The sequence below is a fragment of the Capronia coronata genome (assembly GCF_000585585.1).
Source record: "Capronia coronata CBS 617.96 chromosome Unknown acBCG-supercont1.8, whole genome shotgun sequence".
Classification (NCBI taxonomy): domain Eukaryota; kingdom Fungi; phylum Ascomycota; class Eurotiomycetes; order Chaetothyriales; family Herpotrichiellaceae; genus Capronia; species Capronia coronata.
Genome location: NW_006912900.1, coordinates 1,014,255 through 1,041,516, shown reverse-complemented (window position 1 = coordinate 1,041,516; position 27,262 = coordinate 1,014,255). Strand labels below are relative to the sequence as shown.

The following is a 27,262-nucleotide window of genomic DNA, read 5'->3' as shown; positions in this document are numbered from 1 at the left end:
AACTAGAGCAGAACTAGAGCCAGAACTGGACTCATGTTGCGAGCGCAGTGTGGCAGTGCAAATCACAGAGACACTACTACAGAACTGGATGACTGGATGATTGGATGATTGGATTCCAATGCCCCCTAAAACCCTCTACTCTCCTCACTAACATCGACTAAGATACCTTAGCGTGGTACCGACTGTCCCTCTGCAATACCGTAGTGCGTAAGGTACGTGGAAAAAGCTCCGCCTCATTTCTCGTGTTCCATACTCATCATACGACATACAGAGTCGCAATCAACCGCCCCTTGGATTTTCCTTGCACAGCTGGGCCCACGATGATGACGACTCCCACCAACCCACCAACCACTGAGATTGCCTACTGAGGTATCCTGGGTGCTAACGACATGGAGGAGTATCTTGCGAGGCTAGGTACCCTAGGTAAGTATCTTAGGTACTACTACTATAGTAGGAGGTTGGTGGGGAGTCAAGGTAAGAAGTTAGTCTCCCGGACCAAATATCCTGCCCGGCCCCCGCTGTTATCTCTCTCTCTCCTCGCCGACCATTTGAGGATACCCTTACAATTGCCGGAAGAGGCAACTTGCACGAGGAGCCGACTCTCACCGCCACTACTACGGAGTATCATAGTGCTGCAGTACTATATATATGCTCTGATCGCGCTGACAATCCACGCGTCCACCGCATATCCGTTCCCCTCATAGCAGTATGTTGCGAGACTGAGACGGAGGCTGAGGCTGAGGCTGATGCTGATGCTTGCTATGCCGATACGAAGGTACCTACCACACGCAGTACTAGTACGTGGTAGACAGTCCGGTCTCCTCACCTCTATGACCAAAAGCATGGATGCAAGACTCAAATGGTATGCTAGAACAGAATCATGCATACGGTACAGCTTCAACCTATATATCAGTAGGTCAAGTCCCTACTAGGAACATACCACGCCCAACGCCAGTTTCGGCATGTATACCACATATGCACATCCTCAACTGCAGAAGTCACTGTACGGAGGCCTTCAATCATGTTCCTGGTCAATGTCCATTCATCTCATCTGTTGTTGTTCAAGTACGTGGTGATGGTGATGGATCAATGATGGTGGTGATGCCCATCCCGCGCAGTCCTGGCATAGTCATATACATCCAGGTACGATCCATCGCATACAACACCCCTTCCAAAGAAAAAAGGACTTCTATCATGTGCTTTGCTTGCACTGCAAGCCCGGAAAAGATGGGGGGTATCAAAAAGAAGAAAAAGAATACGAGTCCTTGCCACCTTTGTCTTCCGTTGGGCTCCATTTCTTTGTTTCTTGTTCGCAAGGGAACCCCGGGGTCTCTCTTCATAAGCCCTGTCTGTACAACGGATCGAGATCCTCTTTCCAAGGCGTAGTAGACGCCGTCGCCCGTCTTCAATCCTCAGGCATCTGAAACACCAGCGGCCCAACATCGACCGACTTTTCATCCAAGTAGTCCAATGACGTCGGGTTCTCCACAGTCGGCGTCCTGTCCAGCTGCACATGCTGCAGCAACTGTGCCAGCGAGTCTCCATTGGCCGTGGTCGTGGTATCGAGGGATTGGTGGTCTCCATCACCGCCCGCCGCCGAGTCGTCCTGCCACGGCACGCCTTGCGATAGACAGTAGTTGCGGAACAAGTACTTCTGCATCCTGGCCACTTGCGCGTCCCATTTCTCATCCAGCGTCCTGATCACGGCGGACACGTCGTGGTCTGTAAACGATGCGGTCGACGACATGGAACTGCTGTGTCGATGCCCGTGGCCCCGTCGATGCGGTCGGCCGGTCAGGGCGCCGGTGAAGGTCTTTTTGAGCGTCGTGGCTCCATTCTTGGACGGCGCTTTGGGGCTCTCGACGTGTTCCATCGTCTCGAACTCTCGCTGCACCTTTTCCAGAGACTTGGCTCGGTCGTGGTCCATGCTCGGCATGTACAGCAGCGCATGATTCCTCTCCAACGCATCCACCAGCGCTGTGAAACTCTGTAGGTTGATGTCGTTGTGGTCGCAATGGATCTCCAGCAACGTGTTATTGTGCTCGAGAACCTCGGCCAATGTGTTTGCCCCTTGTAATCCCAATGATTGATATTCAATCCGAAGCAGCCTCAGAGTCTTGTTGGTTTTCAATCCTCGCAATGCAATGTTGAGCCCGATCCCAAACCGAGTCGCATCCAAGTGCGCGTGTTCGCCGCTGATGTCGAGTTCTTCCAGGGTCTGGTTGGTGGCGAACAACTCCTTCAACGCCTCGCACGTCTCGACACTGGCATCGTACGGTAGCGAAGCACCCGCGATATCCAAGCTGAGCAGAGTAGTGTTGTCAGCCAAAGCCTTGATCATTTCACGGAAATGGCTGTCTTTGTCAAAGTCCATCATTCGCATACTCAACGAAGTCGGTCCGAACCCCTGGGCAAGAGTCTTGAACAGTGCAGAATTGCCTGACTTCAGCCGGTTCTCGTTGGCGCTCACGTGCATCACTCTCGGCAGCCCGTCATCCCGAGCCATGGATTGGAAAAAGGTTGCAAGATCGCGTCCCGTGAGACCGCACTGGTTGACGTGTATCTCCCGCAGGATATCGGACTTCGTGCTGGCCAGATACGTCGAAATGGAGTCAACCGTCTGTTCGTTCAGGGTCGTCTGAGACAAATGGAGCGCCTCGAGTCGCCATGCAAACAATGCGTCTGGGCACACCAACGGTTCAGGACCGGCCGTTTTCTGCACGCGGGTGAGATTCAGCCGTCGGATTCGCGTGAAAGCACCAATGACTCGTTGGAAGAGTTCCGGACTGAACCGCCCCTGCGCTCCTGAGATATCCACCACTTCGACCGTACTCTCTTGCACGGCCAGCGCAGACAAAAGCACGTCAATGTCGTGCACTGACAGGCCGCACTCGCCAATCTCCAGAGCACGGAGATGACACTTCCGCTCCGAAGCAGCATCTACCAGGTAATTCAGGTCCGACTCGGCCAGCCGCAACCCCGTGAGCACAATCCAGTCGACATTGGTCAAGGACTTCTTGCACAACGGTGCGAGTGCCTCCAGAATGCCGCAGTCCAGTGGTTGTTCCTCCTCCGCCAACGTCCTCGAAGGAAGGGTGTAGGAAAAGTCCAACCGTCTCAGGCGACGACTCTTCAGGGCCAGTGCTCTGATCTCCTGCCCCAACACCGGCAGATCTTGGTGACCGACTATATTTGTCGGGTTTCCAGATCGGGTGGATAGGCTATCCACGTCCGATGCGAACGTATCATACAGGTGTCGAAGAGGACTCAGACTGATGCGCGCAAACGATATTGACGTGAACGATTCATTGTAGCGGAGGGCTCGAAATACGGCGAGTAGCTCTAGCGCCGAATACGAGGTCCCGGTGGAGGAGGGGAGCAGCTGGAAGCAAGGAGCGTCCTCGCAATGGTAATCTACAGAGTAGCAGATCCGCGACGTGTTCACGTTGTATCCCGCACAATATGCGATGAGTGTCCTATCGAAACAGTCGTGATCCTCCTTGGGGAAATTCGGAGGGTCCATTTGATCCTCCAGCTCCTCGGGGACATCGAAGACAAAAGGCTGCCTCTGCCATTCGGGTCGTAGATACTCCGACGCAAATCGCAACCGAAGGGCGATCTCACCGGCGGAGAAAGACGCGAGCTGGGCGGTGTAGGGTTTGCCCATGGGTGCTTTAAATACCAGTTGGAAGGCGTCTTCACCCGCCTGAACCTTGATCGAGGTCAAAGTCACAATGGCGAACGAGGTCATCGCCTCGGTCTCACTCAGGGAGGCACTGGAGGATCGTGTCGACGTCCGATGCAAAGGCACCAAATGAACTTTATGAAGGCCAATGACCAGATAGGCAATTCCGGACCCGAGCCTCGTCAAGTCATCGCTGGATGCTCTCCCCACAGATCTGTTCACCGAGCGCTGCACAACCTTGAAGACGTGGAAATGATGCGGATCGTAATCTCTCTCTCGCTCCAGAACCCGGGCGAGATGTTCCACTGTCGCCTCGGGGATTTGCTGGGACAGGGAAGCCCTTGCTTGACTCGCAGCCATACGGATGGCACTGGTCCATAAGTAGGCCTCCCGAAACTCGCTCAGTTGCATTTGCATTGTGGCCGACCTTCTTGTTTTTTCGTCGAGGTAGGCCACTTCAACTGTGACAAAGGGCCGACCATCATCCATCTTGTACACGGCGATGACCTGGTCGAGGGGGATACCCGAGGTAATGTCTGAATACGCTGCCACCTGGAGCTCCGAATAGGAGCTCACGGAGGATGTGCGTGGCGTATGACCCCTGCCAACTTGGGCCGGGATACTGGGGAACATCTCAACAGCTTTGGACTGGCTTCTGAACCGGACGAGATGTGATTCGGTCAAGACCATGAACTGGGTCCGCTTCCGGAAGACGTTGTTGCCTGCCGCTTGCACCTCGCCGTACTGCAGAACCTGATCGCCCAAGAGCCCCCTGATATTCATGTCGCCGTCTTCCTGGAGAGAAGACGCTTTGGAATCCGATCGGGTCAAGGCGGTTTTCTCGTCTTCATCGAGGGAGTGCAACGATCGTAGCGATCCGAAGACGGAGCTCCGGCTGGACTTTTGCAAAGTTTTGGGGCGACCCTTGGGGCTCGGTTGATCCGAAGAGATGGGACTGGCAAGATGCGAGTCGCTGGAACGCATTCCGGCGGAAGTGCGCGAGGGTATTTGTATGGGAGGGACGGCGTCAATTTTCTGGCGGAAGATGCTGAGGCTTTTCCTCCTCCGCTTGTCGGCCATGTCGGCGACCATGACATCTGACACCGTGATGGTCTTCATGACTCTCCCACGGCGCAAATTAATTGCACAACGCAGATGTTTCTAAGTGCGTCAGGGTTCAACAACTTCTCCTGGGAGTCTGGATGCAGTCATGCCCGCCCAGGGCTGCTTTACCACTCGGATAGTGACAACCCGTCCAGCATTGTATCCCACTCTTGGGTCTTTCTTAACTAGGTACAAGCGGACGGCGGGAACGTTCCGGAAGTGGTAACAACTGCGGCATACGACGAGGTTCGTCTAGACAAGACAGTCTGCGGCGGATACAGGGTCTCGGAGGCTGTGCTTCGTGTCTGGAACCTGGTGGTGCCCGGCGTGCAATATATTGAAGTCACCTGGGGATCGTGAGGAGACGATAGGACGCCGCAGGAGTTGGAGAGTTTCTGACAGGTAGGACAGAGAGGCCGGGGATAGAGAGGATGGTCGTGAAGCTCAGGCTGTATGTAGGATGGAGCGAGATAGAGGAGTACAGAGTAGCTGGACAGGGAGGTACGTAGTAACCGTGGAAGTACGTAAGGTAACGCCCACGAGGTGAAGATCCAATATTAATTAATGCAAGCAAGTCTTTCTCGCTCCCGGTTCAACCGTCGTTCAGAATCATTATTGATTGATTGAACTGGTGCCAGCAGTGGAACTGCGATGGGAACTTGATGGGACGATGGCAGCGGGTGATGTCTCCGGACTCCAGTCTGCCGCTCCTCCTCGTTGCTTGACTGGCTTTTCCCTCCCGCCGCAACCTGGTTCTCAGCTCCATTGTCTCCCTGGTCTCTTTTGTCTCCCAACCATGCAAGCCATGCAGGGCTCCATGGCTCCATGGCTTCAGGGCTATCCGATCGGCATGGCCCCGGATGATACGTGCTGAGACACTTACTTATTGGCAGCAGAGCAGAAGACGTCGATATCCCGTCCCTATCCCGTCCCAATGCCGTCCCTCTCAAACCTACGATTGGCGAGTCTCGCAGCCGCCATCTCACCATCTCGATTCTCTCCGTACCTCCCCAAGCGCATGCCCAACGAAGGGACGATTGCCGAACCACGCCACAGCGGCAATTCACTGCCACCTATGCGTGTTCCTTGGGTCGTTTGTTTACATGTCTACTACCTAGGTATGTAGGTAGGTATCTGGTATGGACCAAGTACATTCACGGCGTTCAAGGAAGAATAAATACCTCGCGTACCATTTTACAGCCCATGACTGCCACGGCGATCTCTCTCTCTCCTCGGCGTCGCTTAGGTCCTACGGTAGTATGCTCTTCTACTGGCTTGTGATCGATCATCCGGCGCCACTGCACACTGCACACGTACCTACGAATGGATCAATCGACGATAGGAAGCAATACCAACTCCACTACAAGCTCAAGCAAGAACCCACTGGCCTGCTGCGACAGTGGCACCACTGAACGCTCATTTATTACGCTGTAGGCTTGCTCGACACAGTCTGGTCGTACATTTCAGTTCTTGACTGTTCTCAAAACACAGAACAATAACGATGACCATATGGTTCATGAAACATGTCTCTGGTCTGTCTCTCACTGACTCTGTCTTCGAGCCTCTGTCTCGATGTACTTGTCTATCTGTGCAACACCGTCTCAGCCTCAAACCAAGGCCTCGGAACGTCACACATGGAGACCCCTTATTCACATATCTTGGGGGGTTGAAAGGCCCCCAATTTGGCGCCGCTTGCAATGGTGTCTCTAATAAATATCAGTGGCTATGGTACATATCGCACAAGATCTTCGTGGAAGCACTTTCTGTGTTATTTACAGAATCTCGGTGTCCGCCGGGCAGGGCAGGGTATAGCAGGACAATCCTTAATTCCTTAATTCCTTTCTCCGGTCACACGGTCGCCATAGAGGACGACTCTGTCTCGCTGGGCATCGAGCTCGTCCAACCTCCGTCGCCAGTCTGCTCCTTTCTGGCTCATGGAGAGTAACTGCTGGATGTAGTAGCTGACAGCTTCGTCTTCACCTTGAGGAGCCTCCAACACCGCCTTGCGTCGGTTCTTGCACAGCAAATAGTTTCGATGCCCAGACACTTCGGGGAACGGTGTCAGAGTGTACTGAACATCCCAGCTGTCATTCTCCTTCAAGTCGTGAGGTCGACTGACAGGAAGCCCGTTCACAATGTTCCGGATGTTCAGTTTCCAAGCCAAAAGAGGCTTTTGGCTGGCTGGTTCCTGCGCTGGCTCAGGACGCTGGGCTGGCTCCTTTTTCGGCTCAGACTTGTTGTTGGGCGCCATATCGATGCCCATGAGGCTTTTCAAGAAGCCAACATCGGCCGCATTCGACGAGCCTGTCAACACCGTGCTTTCCCCAGCTTCCGCCGTGGACGCTTGAGGCGCTGCCGTGTCTGGATCTGCGAAATCAGTAATCTCTGCCTCTGCCTCTGCATCAAACGTATCATCTTCGTCCTCGGGCGCAGCATTCTCCCATTCATCATCTGGAGGTGTCTGTGCTTGGTGGGATTTGGGATTAAAGATACGTCGCTCATAGGCTTCGATTTCCTCCTTCTTTTTGCTCTGAATATCAGTGATCTCATCCTCCGTGACCGGTTCCGCGAAAATATACATGTGAGGTGCTTGAACTGATGTCGCCTCTCTCGCCTCGAAATGGAACCTTAGAGACTGCTTGGGGAACCGCGCCGTCGCTTGGTCAAAAATATCCGTGAGAAGCCGGAAGCTCAGCCGGAACTCGCGGTCACCCAGTGTCTGGTCTGATTGTCCGTGCAGGGCCAAGTCTAGTTCCGGTAACGGTATGTACTGGAAGCCAAAGAGACGCTCTGTATTGTGATAAGCGACAAAAATCCCGTCCATTCGACCCATCCGTACTTGGAGCGAATATTTGAGAAAGGCTGAACGCATCATATCATAATACTCCCGCTCAAAGGACTCCCACGTGCCAAACCTGTTCTTGATTTGATAGCCAGCACCTGCTTCATGTTTGTGAACCATCATTCGAACCGCCGCCACCGCCCGCGTTTTGAGGTCAAACATGCCTGTCCCGGGAAGTCGAGGGTCGTGTGCATCAAGCTGAGATCGTAGGAGGAACTTCCCAAGCTCGCTATAGTGGTATGCTTCCGGTTCGCTTGAGTGCACCTCGGCATCCTTCTGCTCGTCGTGCGTTCTGCGATATCGTTCGTAGTCATCCTTCTCCAGAGTCAGGAGCTTCTCCATGGATCGACCCAGGCTCATGAGTACATTGGCTGAATCAAACTCCTTGTCCGCATCGACAGCATAGACACCGTCCTTGTATCGAAGGAAGATGGCTGTCGGACCTCTTTGGATCTTGGTGAAGGAGGTGCCATCATCTTTGAATCCTCGAGTCAATTGGTCGATGGTCAACTCGCGCCACGCAGAGAGAAGAAAGTGGAAATGGGCCAGGACACCTGACATGCTGGAAGTAGAACCGATGTAACGCTTCTTGTGCGCGGCAGCCACGTTTCGCAGCTGCGAGTCCTCCGAGGACGTGATGTACCTGTTTAACGCATCGAAGTTGAACTCAGACACTGGCATGATATTGCCCAGATAGGGATCGAAGTTCCACACCCTCGAGCGCGGATCTTGTAACTGATAGACGCCTGGGTTGAAGAGAACGCGTGACAGGTCGTGGCTCAAGGTAGGCACCTGTGAGCGTTCGACTTGCACCGGCTTTAATGCAAAGTCCTTGAGATGTGCAACTGCTACGCGCGCCTGATCCAGTTGCGCGATTCTTTCCTTGTCGGAAGATTTTGTTCTCTTCGATACCCCTACTTCTGTATCAACACCTCCATATTCCAGCGACGCCTGTCTAGGAGGTATCGGGGCCCCTTTGCTGAATCGTCGGCGGATTCGAGGAGTCGATACGGGCCGCTCTGCCTTGGGGACACTTTTTCGACGGCCAGGCTTGGTCGTGACGGAGCTAGATTCGGGTTCTTGGACTACAGGGTCCTCGAGAATACCTAGTCCGCTGAGGATCCGCTTCGTCTCATCATCGACGACATCCGTCTTTCCTCGTGGCGTCAGGGATGCTATTCGACGGAGATCAGAGTCCAATGTATAGAAAGGGTGTCCTCCGTATGACTCCTGGAGAGTAGGTATTGCCCGGCGTAGAGCCCGCGTTTTGGGCTTGAAACTACCAAGCACTTGGTCGAGGGTCAAATCGTCGACTGTGGGCGCAGTCTCGGGTACCAGCGTTTTGGCATGTTCCTGCAGCAGCGGCAGGTAGTCGGCAAGCGCTTTTATTCTGTTCTTCTGCACCCCTGACAATGTGCTTCCAGCGGCTTGGGAAGGGTCTCGGTTCGCCGACTTTCGAGTCCGACTTGATCGCTGTCCATTTGAAACGGTTCGGCGAGGTTTTGGTGCATTGAGAATGGCGGCCGAGGATAAGTGCCGCGCATCAGACGTGGAGGAGAGGTTGTGCAAGGTCGGCGAGAGCGCCTGTTTACTGTGCCTAAGTCGACATAATAGACATATGGGCCGCTTCGCGGAGAAGGGCAGCATGTGAGGAAAGCCTCCGGAGAACGATTCTTGAAGGAATGAGAATACCTGCCGCCGGAGAGACACCCTAGAACTACTCCTCTGAGAAGCAAAGTCTTCACACAAAGAAAGGAGAGAATGGAAGCAATAAACTGACGTGAGACTCGAAAGACGGGAGATTGATGCTGTGGCCATAAATGTTGAAGCGCGACTCGCATTCAAGTACTTTTCTTTGCACGTGGCAGGCTTGGCATCATTCTCGTCAGCTTCGTCGTGTCAGCCTCGTTGCAGCATTGTGTCCTGACGCTTCTCCGCAAGTCAATTACCTCCTACTAGGTGCACAGAACATTTCAATGTCTTACAGGACGCTGTTTCAATTCAATGCTTATTAGTGTTGTACTGACATAGTACAATAGCTATTTCTATGAGATCTCAGCCCGGGCAACTTCTCAATAGCGAAGTCGTTCATTTAATCATAGCGGCAAATCATAACGGCACATGACAGGCGTAATACCGGAGTAGGGGGCTACGGTCGTCCTCAAACTGTCATGATTCCCATGAGTGATGTGCCGTCGGCGGCGCCCTCATTTCCCCAGTTCGATGAAGTGCGTATGTCCTACGTAGACAAGATGGCTGAGCGAACAGTCAATTGTTCTCCAAGTTTTCGCTCCGCCAGGTTGCTCGTGCAAAGATGCTGCATGTGTTGATATGTGGATCTTTCACGCGTCGTAGGCGGGAAGGGAGCGGGCAACAGGTAATGATAACCAGTCGTAGGACAACAGGCTTATTTGAAAGCCTGCCTAACAGATCGGATCAAGAGATCATGTCTGCCCATGGCCACGCCGGCGGTCGACACGATGGCCCCTGAGAAGTTTTGGCCGCTTCAGATCCGGCGGCATCATTTGCACCAGCCGTCCGGTACGCACTGCTGGTCAGCCTTGTGTGACTTCCTTTCCACATGGTTGTAACAGCGTCCGTCTGGGGCGCGGGGACCATGTTCTGGACAGGTTCATCGCCCATGGCTAGGCGAGTAGTGACAGGGCCACGGTATAGTCAATCAGTCACAAAGACGAACGACCACTTGACCATGCTAGTGTATAGAGGTAGGAGGAGACACATATAAGTACAACACCAGCATACTGCCGCAAATTGGGCGTCAAGAAAGGACTGCATTGGCGAAAAGCATGAGCCATGTATCGTCCTGCGATATTTTGTCAGGGAAGCCCGGAATCGGCCGTCTGAGCCGAAGGCAGGATCGCCTTGTAACCGATACTGATGGATGCGCATGAGCATGTCAGCTCGTGTTGAACAACGGGCTTTCGAAGTCCAGAGGTGAGGCGTTCTGCCGCACTTCATCTCTTTCTTATACGAGCAACTCGAGCCACAACGTCTAGGAAGAGCTCCATGAATTCAGATTCCTCAGGATACAGCCTTCACTGCCTTGCTCTCTGCTGACGAGCCTGCCGATCTTGTAGACTGACTCTCCTTGGGCCTCCAGGATCTTCTTCACTTCTCCCGAAGCCACGCTGGAAACAACAAGGACCATTCCAATTCCGTTGTTGAACGTTCGGCTCATCTCCTCATTGCTAACATTGCCTGCCTTCTGGAGCCACTTGAACACTGCCGGTCGGTCCCAGGCGGACACATCAATCTCGGCGGCGAGGTGGTCTGGCAGCATTCGTGGCACATTCTCGGTCAGCCCACCACCTGTGATGTGTGCCATTCCTTTGATGAAGTCTCGCTTGACTGCTTGCAACAGAGGAACAACATAGATGCGGGTCGGAGTAAGGAGGGATCGACCAACGGTGGTTTCGGAGTTCCAGGGTGCAGTATCGGAGAACGCGAGATGCATCTTTTCCGTGATGCGGCGGACCAGTGAGAAACCATTCGAGTGGACCCCGCTGGAAGCCAGGCCAAAAAGTACGTCACCTGCAACCATGCTTTCGAGATCGGGCAAGACCCTCTTGCCAGCTGCCGTATCGATGGCTCCGATTGCGGCGCCCACAGCATCGTATTCGGTTCCGCTAAGGAGACCGGGCATTTCGGCGGTCTCGCCTCCAACAAGCGCGCAGTTGGAGATCTTACAGCCTTCGCAAACGCCACGGATGAAGTCGCTGGCAATATCCACATCCAGAATGCTGCAGGTATAGCAGTCAAGGAACATCAGCGGCTCTGCACCTTGCACCACGAGGTCGTTGACGTTCATGGCCACCAAGTCGATGCCGACAGTGTCGTGAACGTTCATGGCATGGGCGATCTTGAGCTTGGTTCCGACACCGTCAATCGCGCCAACCAACATGGGAGATTTTTCATTGTAACCGGCCCTCGTCAGATCAAAGCCACCACCGAAGCCACCAATGATGGAATCGGCGCCAGGTCGCGAGGTCGCTTTCACGGCTGGCTTGATCCTGGCGACCAGATCATTTCCTGCATCGATGGATACACCTGCCGACGCGTACGTCATTGGTGCTTCTTCAGAGCCCTTGTTTTGAGCCTTTCTCTTGAACGCCCGATGGGCAATATCTTTCCTGAAGTGCATGCCATCGAACTTGATCGTGTCCATGCCCTTGTAAGCTTTGGCAACCGCTTCTTCCAAGGTCGTCGCGGTTGCTGTTGAGGCGATGACCCGGCCTCCTGTCGACACAACTTGCTTCCCGTCTTTGCTGGTCCCAGCATGGAACACAAGGACGTCCTCCGGGACCTTGTGCAACGTGATCGGCCTGTTCTTGGCGTAAGGTCCAGGATAGCCTTCAGCACAGGCAACCACGGTCGCAGAGAACTTGGGCTCAATCTTCAAATCAACCCCATCCAGCCAATGTTCCGTGCAGGCCTGCATAACTCTGGCGAGATCAGTGTCGTCGCTGAGGAGGGGTAGTAAAGTCTGGGTCTCCGGGTCGCCTCCTCTAACGTTGTATTCCAGCACCTTGGGTCCGCTCTTGGTGATCATCAATCCCGTGAAAAGCATGCCGACAAAAGGCATAGCCTCACGCCGCATACAGTCAATGGTAGGTTGAACAATTTCTCGGTCAATCTGTGCGATCAGCTCTTTCGAAGCAACTCTTGTAGGCGCATAGCAGCCCATGCCTCCGGTGTTGGGACCTTGGTCTCCATCAAGGGCACGTTTGTGGTCCTGAGCAGGCGGCAACGACCTTATCGTGTAGCCATCACTGAAGGTGAGGATACTCAGCTCCTCGCCTTCCAGAAATTCTTCAATCACTACTTGTGAACCGGCCGACCCGAACTCACGCGCAACCATGATCTGTTTCAAAGCATCATGTGCCTCTTTCTTCGTCGTGGGAATGATGACACCTTTCCCGGCAGCCAGTCCATCTGCTTTGATGACAACGTCATGATTGACGGTGTCGAGATAGTCTCGTGCCGCTTCATAGTCTGTGAAATTTCGGAATGCCGCTGTGGGGATGCCATGTCTTCGCATGAAATCTTTGGAGAATGCTTTCGATCCTTCCATCTGGGCAGCAGCTTTGCTGGGACCGAAGCATCGAATACCGACCGCACGAAAGAATCCTTCAATACCAGCCACCAATGGCGCTTCAGGGCCGACAACTACCAGGTTCAAACCATGCTTCCTCGCATGGGCGACCAGTTCTGTGAAATCATCGGCGGCAATTTTAACATTGATGACCTTATTGGATTCGGTGCCTCCATTGCCGGGTGCGATGTGGACGACATCAACGGATGGTGACCTAGCCAGCTTCCAGACGAGTGCATGTTCGCGCCCGCCTGAGCCGATGACCAGTATGCGTAGCCTCTCCGACATGGCTTGAATATGTGCTGTTTGGCTCGAGGCTGAAGAGACGATGAGTTAGTGAGACAACCCCTCAACCTGTGGTCAAGCAAGTCAAAAACATCGTGGCAAAGAGATCAGGAAGTCCATTCACACCCAAAGTGTATTCCATATTCAACAACTCTGTGTTTTGTGACCTTCCCAATGTTTTTCTCAATGCTGGTTGGCTCAGAACGCAAGACGGCCAGGGGCACAGAAAGGCATGATTTCGGCACGACGCAGTTCAAACTTACCTTACAAAAGCGATAGAAGATAGCTCATCGACGGCAGAAGGTGACGAACCCCGGGATTTTAATTGTCCAACATCAGGGGCTGAACATTGAAGTTTTCTCTATCTGGGGAGAAAATCTAGAAGCCGGACATTCTCATGCCAAGGCTCATAAAATCTTTGCTCACTCCGATTGGCGGACGAACGGGGACAGCTGAGTACGGTGAATGATAAGTGAGGCAACTGCACTATTTTGATGCACGTGACGTCCCCATATAGTCAGTCACCTGGCTCCGATTTGCTGCAAGACCTTTTCTGCGATTGGCTGATCAACGACAGGCGAGGATTTTCCTTTGATGGCAAGCTCGGGCTAGTAGTATGACTCGCTATCCGCACTGAACTTCCAATTGTCTTATATACAGGGACGCGCCCAAATTCGAAACCACGCATACGCCCCAAGCGTAGAGACAGCTGTTGGCGGACTCGGTTGACAATCCTAACGACCGAAAATCACACTGTGCGTGGTAGCGACAGAAACAGATCTCACGTCCTCCTGGCCCTTCTAGGGCCACGTCTTAGAACAATGCATCTCATAAGTCAGTCCTACATTCCAGTACATCGTGGTTCAGTCCGTCAAGCTGACTCAATCAGAGGTCCCATGCTCATCAGCCAACATTGGTAAGTCACAGATTACCCTCTTAAACTGTGCTCGGGACAATACCATCCCACCTCAAGAGCTTGATGAGCCATGTCGCTATCACGTTCATGTACTCATCATGTCTCTCTCCCAAAACCAGGCCCCGGGTTCGACGTGATTGGCCTCGCTCTGTCGATGTACCTCGAACTCCGCGTCAGCATTGACCGAACTCAGCCATCCGATCCATCAATCCCTCTGAACTGTACTGTATCGTACACGGGAGTGGGCGCGGACGAGATCGACCTAAACCCAGCCAATAACCTGATTACCCGAACGGCATTGTACGTTCTGCGTTGCCACGACCAGCACGACTTCCCAGCCCAGACACATGTTCACATCCACAACCCGATCCCGCTGGGTCGGGGTTTGGGGTCATCCGGCGCCGCCGTGGTCGCCGGCGTCTTGCTCGGCAATGTGGTCGGCGATCTGAAGCTGTCGAAGCGGCGGCTGCTGGATTTTTGCCTCATGGTCGAACGACACCCGGATAACGTCGCTGCGGCCCTTTATGGCGGGTTTGTCGGCACGTATCTCAACGAGCTCGATCCGGACGACATGGCGCGCAAGGAGGTCCCGTTGTCGGAAGTCCTCCCTCAACCTGCTGGTGGCGTGGATACGGGGCTGACACCGCCCATCCCGCCCGAGAATATCGGCCACTATCGACGGTTCAACTGGGCCAAGGAAATCAAGGCGCTGGCCATCATCCCTGACTTCGAAGTCAGCACGGCCAAAGCTAGGGAGGTTTTGCCCAAGACCTATTCGCGGCAAGATATGGTAAGATCATTCCCATGTTTTCTCACAAGACTGAAAGCTCGACAAATCTACGATCTTTTAGGAGCGAATGATTAGACCAGGCTTACTGACTTCTCTTGCCTGCTGGTGGGTGTTATAGATCTTCAATCTGCAACGTCTTGCTCTCTTGACTACTGTCCTCTCCGACTCTCCACCTGATCCGGACCTCATTTACAGCGCAATGCAAGATAAGATCCACCAACCGTACAGGAAGACCCTGATCCCTGCATTGCCCGCCATTCTATCCTCCATGTCACCGAAAACGCACAAGGGCCTGTTGGGGATATGTCTGTCGGGCGCCGGCCCGACGATATTGGCCCTCGCCACCGAGAACTTCGACGCCATTGCTGGTGTCATTGTCCAGCGGTTCAAGGACGAGGGCATCAGCTGCGAGTGGAAGATCTTGGAGCCGGCCGAAGACGGTGCAACTGTCCAGGAAGTCCCGGGCGACGTTCCATCGTATCTACGTGAGATTAGACAGACGTAAGCCAGATATGAGCGTGGGTAGTCCGCATCACTATACTACCCAGCCTCCCGTGTTGCTCCCTAGCAACATTGGCTGTCTTATAAGCGGTTGGATACGTATCGAGGGATCGCCATGAAAATCTTAAAGAACTTAAACTTGCTAGCATTGCATTCTAGACACTATGGGGATGATGCTACTCATTGAAGATGTCGGTTTCGCTCTCGATACATGCCTCGATGGGTCAGAACCCCTACCGTGTAGCAGGCCGCTAGTCCGTGCCAGTGATAGCTCGCGATTACTTTTGGGCCATTCACCATCCACTTCGCCTTCCATAGTTCTATGCTCCGCTCGCCGTTGTTTCATTCATGATCTTGACATCGTTCACTGGTGACTCTAGAAAATTGCTGCATTTCAACCCGATGACCAATCATTCCAGAATGCTTAAAAGGAGTTTAGAAGCACTTGCGGTGGACGATCGATGGACCGCTCTCGTCGTACTCCTGCTTGGAGATCCACATTTGCTGGAAGGTAGAAAGAGACGCCAGAATGGATCCACCAATCCAGACCGAGTATTTACGCTCAGGGGGAGCGATAATCTTGACCTTCATGGATGATGGGGCGAGAGCAGTGATTTCCTTCTGCATACGGTCGGAGATACCTGGGTACATGGTAGTACCACCGGACTGAAAAAATGTTAGAATGTGAACTAAATGTAAGGAAATCATACTGGCTTACCATGACAATGTTGCCGTACAGGTCCTTACGGACATCAACGTCGCACTTCATGATGGAGTTGAAGGTGGTGACGTGGATACCGCCAGATTCGAGACCCAGGACGCTTGGCTGGAAGAGCGCTTCGGGAGCTCGGAATCGCTCGTTGCCAATGGTGATGACCTGACCATCGGGAAGCTCATAGGACTTCTCCAAGCTCGAGCTTTGGGAGGCAGTTTGGATCTCCTGCTCAAAGTCAAGAGCGACGTAGCAGAGCTTCTCCTTAATGTCTCGGACGATTTCTCGCTCGGCAGTGGTGGAGAAAGTGTAACCGCGCTCAGCCAAGATCTTCATCAAATAGTCGGTCAAGTCACGACCAGCCATGTCCACTCGAGAAATGGCGTGAGGAAGCGCGAAACCCTCGTAAATGGGGACAACGTGAGTGACACCATCACCGGAGTCGAGCACGATACCAGTGGTACGACCGGAGGCATACAGCGAGAGGACGGCCTGGATAGAGACGTAGAATGCGGGAGCGTTGAAGGTCTCGAAGACAATCTGGGTCATCTTCTCTCGGTTGGACTTGGGGTTGATGGGGGCCTCGGTCAACAGAATTGGGTGCTCCTCGGGAGCGACACGCAGCTCGTTGTAGAAAGTGTGGTGCCAAATCTTCTCCATGTCGTCCCAGTTGGTGACGACACCGTGCTCGATGGGATATCTGAGGGTCAGGATACCACGCTTGGACTGGGCCTCGTCGCCGACGTAGGAGTCTTTCTGACCCATACCAATCATGATACCATGGTGGCGAGGTCGGCCGACAATGGATGCTGACGAGATGGTCAGCAAGATCGTCCGGTGGGCTTGTCAGCGCTTCCGACGCGGGGTACGACTTACGGAAAACTGCTCGTGGCGCATCATCACCGGCAAAGCCAGCTTTGCACATACCAGAGCTGGTGAGGTCTTGTCAGTATCATATTCATCATATTGCTGTAGTGCCTGCTCTTCCGAGGTTCCGGCCCATTGCATTCCATGTCTGATGTCGAGTTGACAGAAGGGGCGCAGGATGAATAGGTCAAGATAGGGAAATAGGCGCTTACCCATTGTCAATGACGAGCGCGGCGACTTCTTCTGTACAGAGAAATGCATATTAGCATTGATTCAAACACGACAATGTCATTGCAAAGCCGGTGGGCTTAGGTCGGGTGCAGCTTACCTTCCATTGTGACTGATCGGACGAGGTCGAAATGAGGGGTGAATGCACAAGTTGTTAGAGCAAGTGGTTGAGCAGACTCGATTCACGGTTGGTAGACAGAACCTCCGGAAAGACGAGTCAGGAGAGTGGATTAGGTGAGAAAGGATGAAGATGGAGACGAAGCTGGAATGTTGCGAGAAGAGGGTGAGGTGGTGGATTTGTAGAGCAGGCGGTAGGCGGTGGGCGGTGCCGTGGGCGAGGGAAGCTACGCCAAGACTGAGAGCTGATGAGACACTGCACCGCGGGCCTCGAGCTTCACCTGCAACTTCGCCTTCACTGCAATTCAGCCAACGATTTTCGGTGAGTGATACGGGGAGGCGTAGTACCGCGTTAGTGCTGTGCGGGTGCCACTTTTAGTTAGGCAGCCCCCTTATTGCTCTATACCAACCTCAGCTACAGGCTGGTTGATTGACTAAGGTATACCAACATAAGGTACTTAGATTAATAATTAACACCTAGATCAATTTTCCTATCAACCCTGCAACGGACATTTGATCTTTCTGTAGAGCCACTGATTAAGGAGAGTCTATCGATGCAGATGATTGTCTTGTCCAGCAATACTGAAGGGACTGCAAGGAATGCAAGCACATGGTCGAAGCGCTGTATGAAACATCCCGCGATGATAGGTTGCTACGTTACGGCTACTATGCTACCAACTTATAGGTCAGAAATGATGCTCCACGCTGAGTGGCGGCTTGGGCCACGCAATGCTCTTTCCTCATGTCCAGACCCAGACGGAGCCTCGTCACCACGACCGGGTGAATTCAGGCAACTCCCATTCTCCCGTTTTACGGCACTTATCTGGCCATTATCATCGCGATGCGCAATATAATGTGGGATGAAATACATGGATATTTTAGAGGCAACCTTCAGGTTCTTGTGGGTACCTACCTACCTAGGCATATATGAGGTACTTCGTCGATGGGTCAGATCTGCACCAGGCCACTTTGTGGTACGCCGTACTACTATATGCAGTCACGCACTGCCCCAGCTAAACCTGTTCTTGCACCAAGGAGACAATGTCTTTGGGATACTAATGACCTTGTTGGTCGACCAGCCTGCTCAGTGCTCAGTGCATGATAGACACGGTCATGGACCAACCTCGAATCTGGGTTCGGTTGCAGTGCAAAAATCCCAGATGCCAGCCACAACATGGCGGGGGGCATGTTGAGGACGTTAGACAGGCTTGCTTAATCAGGCTTAATCAGGCTAGGGGCTTAAAGCAGGCGCCACCTTAAGCCCCATCCGCTAGAGATCCCAGCCTTGGGGGCATGAGCCACTTACCGCCACCGGCCTAGGGGCCCCGAAATGGTTCACCGCCTCCAACCACCGTTTCCATCAACTGCACTACCATGAACGTTCGGTGTTCATAGAACTCACAGTGGTACAGAAATCCGACACTTACACTTTGCTCTGGACATGAAGCAGAGAGCGCATATTGCTTCAATCTTCAGATTTCCCACCTCCCAAGGTCGACGCGAACAATTGTCCATAGTATGCCAGTGCGAAACATGCAGAATGTTATCGTAGGTACTGGAAGCTAAGCGGGATATTTGTTCCGCCACAGCCCTGCATGGCCAAGGCTCAGCCTTGACTCACCTTCATCGCCCATATCAACGTCGACCCTGATATCAATGCAGGAAACTACCAATAGTGAACAACCATCATTGAACTTCTGAATATACACTGTAGACGCGGCATACACATTTCTACACCAGTAAATAGTGCAAAGGCACACTCCACACGAAAGTTGATCTTCCAAAATGGATCCAGCAATGAACTCACTTCTCAAATGGGGTATCGAAAACTCCGAAACCACAAACCACACGTCCGACGAGCCGGCCAGAGAACCGCGGGGATTGTCCGCCGAGGCTCTGCGCGCTTTGATGGGCGGTCCCAGCGATGCCGACCTGATGCTTGAAGCCATGGCCATCATCCAGTCTTCCGACCCGGGAGTCACGCACGATGCCAAAATGACGGCGTTCGACAACTTCGAGCAGCTGATCGAAAGCTTGGACAACGCCAACAACATGGAACCGCTGGGACTATGGACGCCGCTTCTATCACAACTGGACAGCCCAGTGGCGGATCTGAGGCGAATGGCCGCCTGGTGTCTCGGCACCGCCGTGCAAAACAACGTGAAAGCGCAAGAACGCCTGCTAGGCCTCAATGGGATCGAGAGACTATGCAAAATGGCGCTCGATGATGAGGACGAGGCCGCGCGGAGGAAAGCCGTCTATGCTCTAAGTTCGGGAATCAGAAACTATCAGCCTGCCATGAACGAGGCCGTAAAGCGATTGCCCAAGGACATTGTCGGGCCTGACCAGGTCTCGGCTACAGATATGGAGGTTATAGACGCTATCATGGGGAAACTGAGGGAAAGGTAAAAGCAGAACAGCACTCAGGGCGGAACAGGCAGTTGCCCGCCTGGTGGGCTATTGGACAGTGAGCCTAGCGTGGCAACAAAAGGCCACAGTCATATGAGGCTTGCGGCAGACGTTGCGTCCGAAGAAGGAAAGGCTCTGCTAGAGGATCTAAGAGGCAAATCGGCTGAAAGAATTCTCTCACAATCACATATGCGAGAGCGAAGAGACGCCTTCTGCTGAGGAAGGACTCGCCACGTACTCTGGCGCCTGGTCCCAGGACGACGGTATGACAGATTTCCGCTGGCACATTGTGCAATGTACTTTCGCAGAGGCTCCCGGAGCTAGTCATTAAAAGCGCAGGCTAAGGGTTCGGGAAAGAAAGGAATGGAAGTTTGAGACAGCGATTCAGCGAATATGAGACCATTGCCCAACTCAAAAACAATATACGCTCAAGAACTAGACACCGCAATGCCGTGTTCCGGAACCGCCACCATCACCATCATAGGTAACCACCAATGGAGCTGGTTATGCAAGTGCCTGTATTGCCGGTTCTCGCTGTAGACCAGATCCTCCCAAACGTGCCTTAGCCTGGGATCTGGATCCAGTGTCTTGGAATGGTAGTGACCACTGGCCTCCCACTTTCCCCATGCTCAACTGCTCGACCTTTCGTATCCAAGTTCCGCTCACAGCTGCAAGTTATAGGTATAATCATCCTCCATGTTCTGGCTGACCCACAAGATCACGGAGCTCAGCATGACCAGCCCGTTAGCGATGACATTCGCCGCGCCCATGTAGACCGTCCGCAGCGCATAGTCCTTGAACAGATACTTGAGCACCATGACCGTCACGCTGCCCGCCAACCCGCCCGCCATGAGCGCAAATCCGAGGAATAGCACGGTACGGGCTTTCCATGCGACGCCGTTCCCGCTGTAGGAGAAACTGTCGGCCGACAAGCGCGACTTCTCGATGCTGTTGATCACCAGCATCCCCAGCGCCGAGCAGATGAACGGGATCCAGTCGACGAAATTGATGTGTACGGTTGAACCGTTGAGTGCGGATTTCGAGAAGACGCTGGCGTCGACGAAGAAGAAGAAGCCGAGGGAGAACTAGAACCGGAGGAACAAAGTAGCTCTTGTTAGTCAATGTACTCGCGCAAAAGATAGTAGGTTCATCGATTGGAGACTTTTAGAGGGGGTGGTGCTTGTTGGGTGCATACAAGAGCTCCTGAGAGGTAGACGCCTGCGGTTCTGGTGGTTGCGCTGTTGAGCCATGCTGGCTTCGAGAAGCGGAAAAGTCGGTTCGACGACATGGCGGCAGAGAGTTGTATGTTCCTCGTACAATACTCAGGCAGTTACGATACTCAGGCAGTCACGATACTCAGGCAGTGCGCAGAGCGGGATATCGATATGGTCGTGTGCTGTTCGCTGTGGTGTAGGAAGACTGTCGTTCTGCGAACGTCGAAGTTGGAGGTGCACTGCTGCAGTCAGGTCAGTGGTGTCGCAAATGGCTGGTCGGTTTGTTAATTGTGGCTGGTGACGATGATGTTGGCACCGGAGTTCGGGATTATCGCCCGACATGCATTTGACAGGCGCCTGGTACCTGGAAGGCTGCCCGTTTCATTAAGCATACAACTACGTACATGGACTGAACACTTAGGTGGCATTCTGCTCTTCAACTAGTGGTTGTCATGTCATGTAAATTATACGTTGCTTCTCGTGGCCTGCTACTCTCACAACTCTCCCATGGGTGACTCGTCGAGGGGGCATCGCTGGGACATTTGAGCCGAGTGCCAGCAAGAGACTGATGAACCGGATGCAGAACGCTCAAAGAGACACAATGCTGTGAGTCCGGCATTCTCTTCCTGGGACCGGCCGGGACACCGTGTCTTCCATTGGGGTTGTCTTCACTCATACTGATATAGCAGACGTCGACGTGCAGTCACCCAGAATGGAAAGTGATCCTGTTCACCGTATTCTCGTCCAATATTTCCAATCTCCTCTAGACCAATGAGTCCTATGAGTCCTCGGGCAGATGTTAACGCCCTCCACATGCATATAAGTTCAGTCATTCTCCTGTCGCCGCTAAAAGTCCTGCTCCTCCTTGAAGAATTGGGAAAAGCTGATGATGGTTCCGTATATCAACAGCCCACCGACTATCGACATCACCATGGCCGGGATCTGGATGAGCGCGCAGTGTGCCAGGAGGACCGGTAGTGCTGATATCCAATAATGTCAGTCCAGTTCTGAGTGTTTGCTCCGCGAAACGTACCAATGCCCATAACAACGAGGAAGCCCGTAGCAAACCGGCCAAGGTCTAGCCATGCGCTTGAGCCGCTCTCAATGAAGTCATCCGGGTTGGCACATCTTGAAGCAATCCAGTTCGGTACTGGCGCTAATACATAGGTTGCGACGACGAGGAGGGTGAGGAAATTATGGAATAACGCAGCCGAAAGGATGACGAGGAGAAACCCAATGGCAAGGACCTATGCACTGGTCAATACCCATATCATCCGGTAGAGTCTTAAGGCATGCGAACAAACGAAAGGGCAATGATGGTCTTGAGACCGGCCGTCATGACTGAGGGTTAATGCGAGCTTGACTGAGCAACTGGGTGCTCGTTCTGGAAGAGGCGCAATGAGGCTCGCTGTGTTTCGGGACTCCTAGGATGCGGAAGAATGGCGGCAGGTCCTTGGAACGAGCTGAGAAGGGTGCTATACCACAAAGATAGAATGAGATTTGTTGAATAATGAGTAGAATACGCAAAGAGCGGCCGTCTTGCTGTGACGATTGAAGGTGTACAGAGTAGAGTGAAATTGTGGCTGGGGTCGACTCGCAGTCTGGCTTGGAGCAGCTCCTCCACTGCAGTCTGCAGTCTGGGACAAACCGCGCCTAACCAGAAGTTGCGCGTCTACCATTGCCTGGCTCTAATATACGATTTTATTGTAGGGGCCATCTGCAATCCGTCACCCTCTCCATCGTCTTCCATCGATCCTCTGCTTGCTCTGCTACACCAGTCATTACACCGGCAAGATGTTCAGAAATAACTACGATAACGACTCTGTCACCTTGTGAGCCTGCTCCTGGAACTGTCCTGTGTGCGACATGGCTAACACTTCGCAGTTCACCCCAGGGCCGGATATTTCAGGTCGAATATGCTCAAGAGGCTGTCAAGCAAGGTTCGGTGGTGGTCGGAGTCGCCAGCAAGAAGCATGTCGTCTTGACTGCTGTCAAGGTTTGTACAGGTTCTGACTGTCCTGGCGGAAAATCATGCTCACATCGTTCAGAGGAACGCAGAGGAATTGTCGTCGTACCAGAAAAAGATCGTGGGTGTTGATGATCACCTTGGGGTCGCACTTGCAGGTCTCGCCTCTGATGCTCGCGTCCTTTCGAACTTCATGAAGCAACAGTCGCTGTCTTCCAAGATGACCTACGGTCGGCCCATACCGGTGGAACGGATCGTCAATATGATCGGGGATCGTGCCCAAACGAACACACAACACTACGGCAAGCGACCATATGGTGTTGGACTGCTGGTTGCAGGTGTGGATGACCTGGGACCACATCTATTCGAGTTCTCGCCCTCCGGTCTTACTCAAGAGATGCTCGCCTGTGCGATCGGTGCTCGAAGTCAGATGGCTCGCACATATCTAGAGAGACATCTGGACGCATTTGCGGACTGCAGTCGGGATGAATTGATCAAGCATGCATTGCAGGCCTTGAAGGAGAGCCTTGCACAAGATAAAGAGTTGACGGTCGACAACACCAGTTTGGCGATCATCGGAGTAGGCGAGCAGGATGGCAGAAAGAAGACTGAGCATTTCAAATTGTACGACGGACAGGATATTGCTCCTCTGCTGGAGGCTGTTGCAGAGTCAACGTCGGCAGAAGACGCCGGTGGCGAGGCTATGGAGACGGACTCGTAGTAGACTTGGAAATGGATAGCATATCGTACGGCGTTAGGAGCGTAAAGGCTGCCAAAAGGGCATGGTCAAGACGTTCTGTGGAAATGGCAACTATGAGGCAAGATCAAGATATCCTGCTTCAATGATGCTGTCGCCCATCTTTGTCCTCTCCTCCCCTCTGTTCACTTTTTGAACTTTTGCTTTATTTGGACCAATCCAGTTGGTATCTCCCTGGGGCAAGCTTATACTCTCTCAGTGCCCCGACGACTTCATCCGCGCTCTGGACCTCGACTAGGATATTAGCTGCTCCTTCACCGACGAATCCTTCCCTGATGCTATTCTTGACCCAGTCTAGAAGCCCAGTCCAGTATCCATTGACGTTGACTAGGACAATGGGAAGCGTGTGGATCCCCAGCTGATTCCATGTAACCATCTCCATGACCTCCTCCAGAGTGCCGTAGCCACCAGCCAGAGCAACAAAGCCAGAGCCGGGGCCGCCCGCCTCGACACATTGAGCCATCATGCGCTTGCGAGTGTGCATATCCGGCACGATGGTGGTCGCCCCGAATTCGTTGGCCGGGACAATCTTGCTGTCCGGGTCTTCATTGCTGTCGATGCGCTGCAGTTCCTGAGCTGACATCGTCCGCTCTGCCTTTCTGGAGCCGTTCTGACTGGTCTCGCTGCGAATCGAGGTGTCGACTTCCGTGCGGATCAATGCACGAGGAATGATACCACGGACTGAGCCAGGACCTGAAAGCGACACCAGTGTTTTGGACACCTCGCCCATGATTCCCATGGTGCCTCCGCCATAGACGAGCTTGTAGCCTGCATCATGGAGGGACTCGGCAAGTGTCCGCGCCGACTCTAGGTGAACGGGGTCTTTTCCAGGCGAAGAGCCACAGCTTGAGTGATTATGTTAGTTTTTCATGTATGCATCTCTGCTGGGGGCTCTTCTTCTCTGAGACGCACAAGACACAAACCACAGGCGATTTGTCCTCAGACGAGGAACCTCCATTTGCGGTTGCCATAGGACAGTAGGAGAGAGGTTCGACGTTTTATGACCGGAAGCAAAATGGACGTGTGGAAGCCAGACAGAGGAGATATCGAATTATATATTCTTTCTTATCATAAGATTCGGTGAATCATCAAAGTCGGTGAATTCGGGAGCAAAGGATAGAAGGCCCGAGACAACGATTCTACAACTCCAGACCAAAGGAAAACGCCTGTATGTGGCAAGGAAATCCGGTGGATGGTTGTAATTGCAATCTTAGTATTTCACTGGCAATATACCAACATTGGTAACCCACGGCCACACAAGAACCGCAACGTGTCGAGCACAGATTCATTAGACAGGTTGAACCTGTAATTCCTTGAGTCAGGATGACGTCGCAGGCATCCGAGCTGACCGCGGCGGACCATGAGTGGGCAGGCATAGAAGGCACCTTCGGTCTGCAACAATAATAACAATATCATGACCGCAACGGCTGACCTCGACTGGACTGGATTACTACTACCGGTAGTAGACCACTGTTGCATCGATCAATAGTAACAACAGATGGAGTGCTTCAAGCCTGCGCGGTTTCATGCTGGTTTTTGGAGGTCTGCAGCTCTTTATCATTGCTAAAAAGTCACGAGCTGATAAGAACTTAAGCGAAAAGAAGTGGAGCGGCTTGAGTTTCCCCGCCTGCGCTGCGCCAGCAAGAAAGACAAAAGTCCTGGATCGTCTCTCATCATGCCACCTAAAGTGTGGTACCTAGACCACCGACAGCATTGACCTATTATTACCTATTTTTATTGTTAGGTATACCTAATCCGACTCTACTATTTCTCTTGTCTCATCACTTGCTTTTGATCTTTGATATGGGGCTGCTCTGTTGGAATCACTAGGTACCACTACTGTCAAATGTGTTATGTAACACCTGTCATAAACCGAGCAGTTTTCTTCTCACTTCCTCCCGCTCCCGCGCCCCCCAGCTCGACGCCGGGAATCAAGGTCGCATCGGCTCCAAAGTGCTCCCGCTTGCTCACTACTACTCTGTATACTACGAGACTATTACTCCCGTCGTCGATCGATGGCAACCTCATCGTCGGAACGAGAGCTTGTATGTTTGACTGGCTTCAGTGATGCAGTGCACTGGTCATGCAACTTGCTTTCTTCGTCTTACTATATCGGCTTTCACTCTCCTTCTGGCGGCTCTCCGGTCACATCTCTCTCCCACGACGAGTCCCTCGTATCAGCCTCACGGCACCAAACCGCAAGATCATATGCCAAAGCTGCATCCTCTCGCATGTCCTTGCATGGCGCTGCATGCCTCGCTTAGACCTCTCGTGTTGAACCTACCTTTCTTGAGCCCGAGGCTTCCAGGTTCGTTAGCAAGATAAGACCTACAGGATACACTTCCGCCAATACCAGTGCTGGCTTCCAGCCGTCTCCGAATCCTCCCTTTGTGCCGTCAGCGCCCCATTGGATTTAACCTTCCCACCTTTGCATGCTGGGCCGATGGTCTTGACAGCTAGTCGATTTGTGGCCGATTCCACGCAGCTCTTTGACTCCATCTCTCCGCCCTCGGGCACTACTCCGTCTGTGCGCCAATGGACTAGCACATATGAGCGGGAGCTGAAAAAAGAACCCCGCCGCTCTTGTAAGGCGGGCTGCCCATCACATCCACAGGTCTCAGAGGCTGTAGAGCTTTTTACTGCATGAAACCTGGGCTGACTGAGACTGGTTGGGGCGCGATGATCACCTTAGTGACCACCCTCGCGGTAGGGTCTGGGAGCCTCTGGTGGCCGACAGAGTTCAAGACCTCACTGTTCCGCTCTTTGGCGGTTTCTCTTTCTGTTTTACAGCCTCATCATTGACAGGAGCAGCACACTCTTTGCGCAGCACAGTACGCGGCACATTCGCCATCTGCCCTCAGCTATGGCGAAGCTGCTACAGCTGTTGTTGCTGCTCAGACTGGCCGCCTTGTTGGCAGCTCAGGAAGTAGACAGCACAAGTACTGTGACTGACAGCGCCTCAGCCTCCTCCGCCGCGATCACCACCATTACTAGTATTTCAGATACTGCCTCAGCTACGACGATTACTTCTGATAGCACCATCTCTACTTCAGACACTGCAACAATCAGCCCAACAACCTTCACCACAAGTACCATTGTTCCCGATACAACCACGCCGACGACCATCATCACCGATACTCCAGCCCCATCTTCAGTGATCTCGACCTCCTCTACCGAGACGACCGATACATCCCCGCCTGCAGTCACCACTGCCAGTGATGTTACCAGTGATACTATCAGTGTCACTACCAGTGATACTCCCACAGTGTCTAGCACCAGTATGTTCATGGATGCACAGTTCTCCCTCCAGTCTTTTCTGTTTCAGCCTTGCACAACCTCTGCACCAGATGCTTTTATAACGTTCGAGGTGTGGCAGCTACCACAAGCTCTCCCCCAATTGCTACAACGATCACTTCCACTTCCACTTCCACTTCAACTTCCACATCTACATCAACTTCAGCATCAACCTCAACCTCACTCACTACTTCCACGAGCACCATCACCACCTCCAGTATTGCTTCATCTACCTCTGCCACCGCGCAGTCCACTTCCTCCGGCACTCCCGCCCCGGTTAACCCATCATCGTCAACTACAGCTCCTACTCCCGTTCCCACTCCCACTACTGATAGCACTACAACCTCGCCCTCGCCCTCCCCTCTTTCCCCAGCAACAACAGACACCACTCCCCTTCCTCCGCAGACCTCCTCGTCCCTTTTGTCTTCGGATTCGACTTTCTCCAGCAGCCCTACCAGTGAG

General features: G+C 53.1%; 10 protein-coding genes across 10 annotated transcripts; 3 read left to right on the top strand and 7 right to left on the bottom strand.

Moving 5' to 3' along the window:
• Positions 1-1,405: 1,405 nt before the first annotated feature.
• Positions 1,406-4,765, bottom strand: A1O1_08620 (uncharacterized protein; the record flags this gene model as incomplete). Its single annotated transcript, XM_007729479.1, has 1 exon — positions 1,406-4,765. The coding sequence occupies one exon, from the start codon at positions 4,763-4,765 to the stop codon at positions 1,406-1,408; it is 3,360 nt and encodes a 1,119-aa protein (XP_007727669.1).
• A 1,855-nt stretch (positions 4,766-6,620) lies between these two features.
• A1O1_08619 (uncharacterized protein) lies at positions 6,621-9,278 on the bottom strand (the record flags this gene model as incomplete). Its single annotated transcript, XM_007729478.1, has 1 exon — positions 6,621-9,278. One exon carries the CDS (start codon positions 9,276-9,278, stop codon positions 6,621-6,623), a length of 2,658 nt encoding a protein of 885 aa, XP_007727668.1.
• A 1,366-nt stretch (positions 9,279-10,644) lies between these two features.
• On the bottom strand, positions 10,645-13,032 carry A1O1_08618 (bifunctional purine biosynthetic protein Ade1; the record flags this gene model as incomplete). Its single annotated transcript, XM_007729477.1, has 1 exon — positions 10,645-13,032. The coding sequence occupies one exon, from the start codon at positions 13,030-13,032 to the stop codon at positions 10,645-10,647; it is 2,388 nt and encodes a 795-aa protein (XP_007727667.1).
• Positions 13,033-14,015: 983 nt separating this feature from the next.
• A1O1_08617 (homoserine kinase) lies at positions 14,016-15,240 on the top strand (the record flags this gene model as incomplete). The annotated part of the gene is made up of 2 exons (XM_007729476.1): positions 14,016-14,735; positions 14,854-15,240. The coding sequence occupies 2 exons, from the start codon at positions 14,016-14,018 to the stop codon at positions 15,238-15,240; spliced, it is 1,107 nt and encodes a 368-aa protein (XP_007727666.1).
• Positions 15,241-15,671: 431 nt separating this feature from the next.
• Positions 15,672-17,150, bottom strand: A1O1_08616 (actin, gamma; the record flags this gene model as incomplete). The annotated part of the gene is made up of 5 exons (XM_007729475.1): positions 15,672-15,902; positions 15,955-16,757; positions 16,825-16,880; positions 17,028-17,058; positions 17,144-17,150. 5 exons carry the CDS (start codon positions 17,148-17,150, stop codon positions 15,672-15,674), a joined length of 1,128 nt encoding a protein of 375 aa, XP_007727665.1.
• A 1,795-nt stretch (positions 17,151-18,945) lies between these two features.
• Positions 18,946-19,569, top strand: A1O1_08615 (uncharacterized protein; the record flags this gene model as incomplete). The annotated part of the gene is made up of 1 exon (XM_007729474.1): positions 18,946-19,569. One exon carries the CDS (start codon positions 18,946-18,948, stop codon positions 19,567-19,569), a length of 624 nt encoding a protein of 207 aa, XP_007727664.1.
• Positions 19,570-20,231: 662 nt separating this feature from the next.
• Positions 20,232-20,857, bottom strand: A1O1_08614 (uncharacterized protein; the record flags this gene model as incomplete). The annotated part of the gene is made up of 2 exons (XM_007729473.1): positions 20,232-20,654; positions 20,765-20,857. The coding sequence occupies 2 exons, from the start codon at positions 20,855-20,857 to the stop codon at positions 20,232-20,234; spliced, it is 516 nt and encodes a 171-aa protein (XP_007727663.1).
• Positions 20,858-21,629: 772 nt separating this feature from the next.
• On the bottom strand, positions 21,630-22,122 carry A1O1_08613 (uncharacterized protein; the record flags this gene model as incomplete). Its single annotated transcript, XM_007729472.1, has 3 exons — positions 21,630-21,763; positions 21,817-22,030; positions 22,084-22,122. The coding sequence occupies 3 exons, from the start codon at positions 22,120-22,122 to the stop codon at positions 21,630-21,632; spliced, it is 387 nt and encodes a 128-aa protein (XP_007727662.1).
• A 455-nt stretch (positions 22,123-22,577) lies between these two features.
• On the top strand, positions 22,578-23,470 carry A1O1_08612 (20S proteasome subunit alpha 6; the record flags this gene model as incomplete). Its single annotated transcript, XM_007729471.1, has 3 exons — positions 22,578-22,615; positions 22,668-22,779; positions 22,832-23,470. The coding sequence occupies 3 exons, from the start codon at positions 22,578-22,580 to the stop codon at positions 23,468-23,470; spliced, it is 789 nt and encodes a 262-aa protein (XP_007727661.1).
• A 181-nt stretch (positions 23,471-23,651) lies between these two features.
• Positions 23,652-24,477, bottom strand: A1O1_08611 (uncharacterized protein; the record flags this gene model as incomplete). Its single annotated transcript, XM_007729470.1, has 2 exons — positions 23,652-24,351; positions 24,419-24,477. 2 exons carry the CDS (start codon positions 24,475-24,477, stop codon positions 23,652-23,654), a joined length of 759 nt encoding a protein of 252 aa, XP_007727660.1.
• Positions 24,478-27,262: the final 2,785 nt, after the last annotated feature.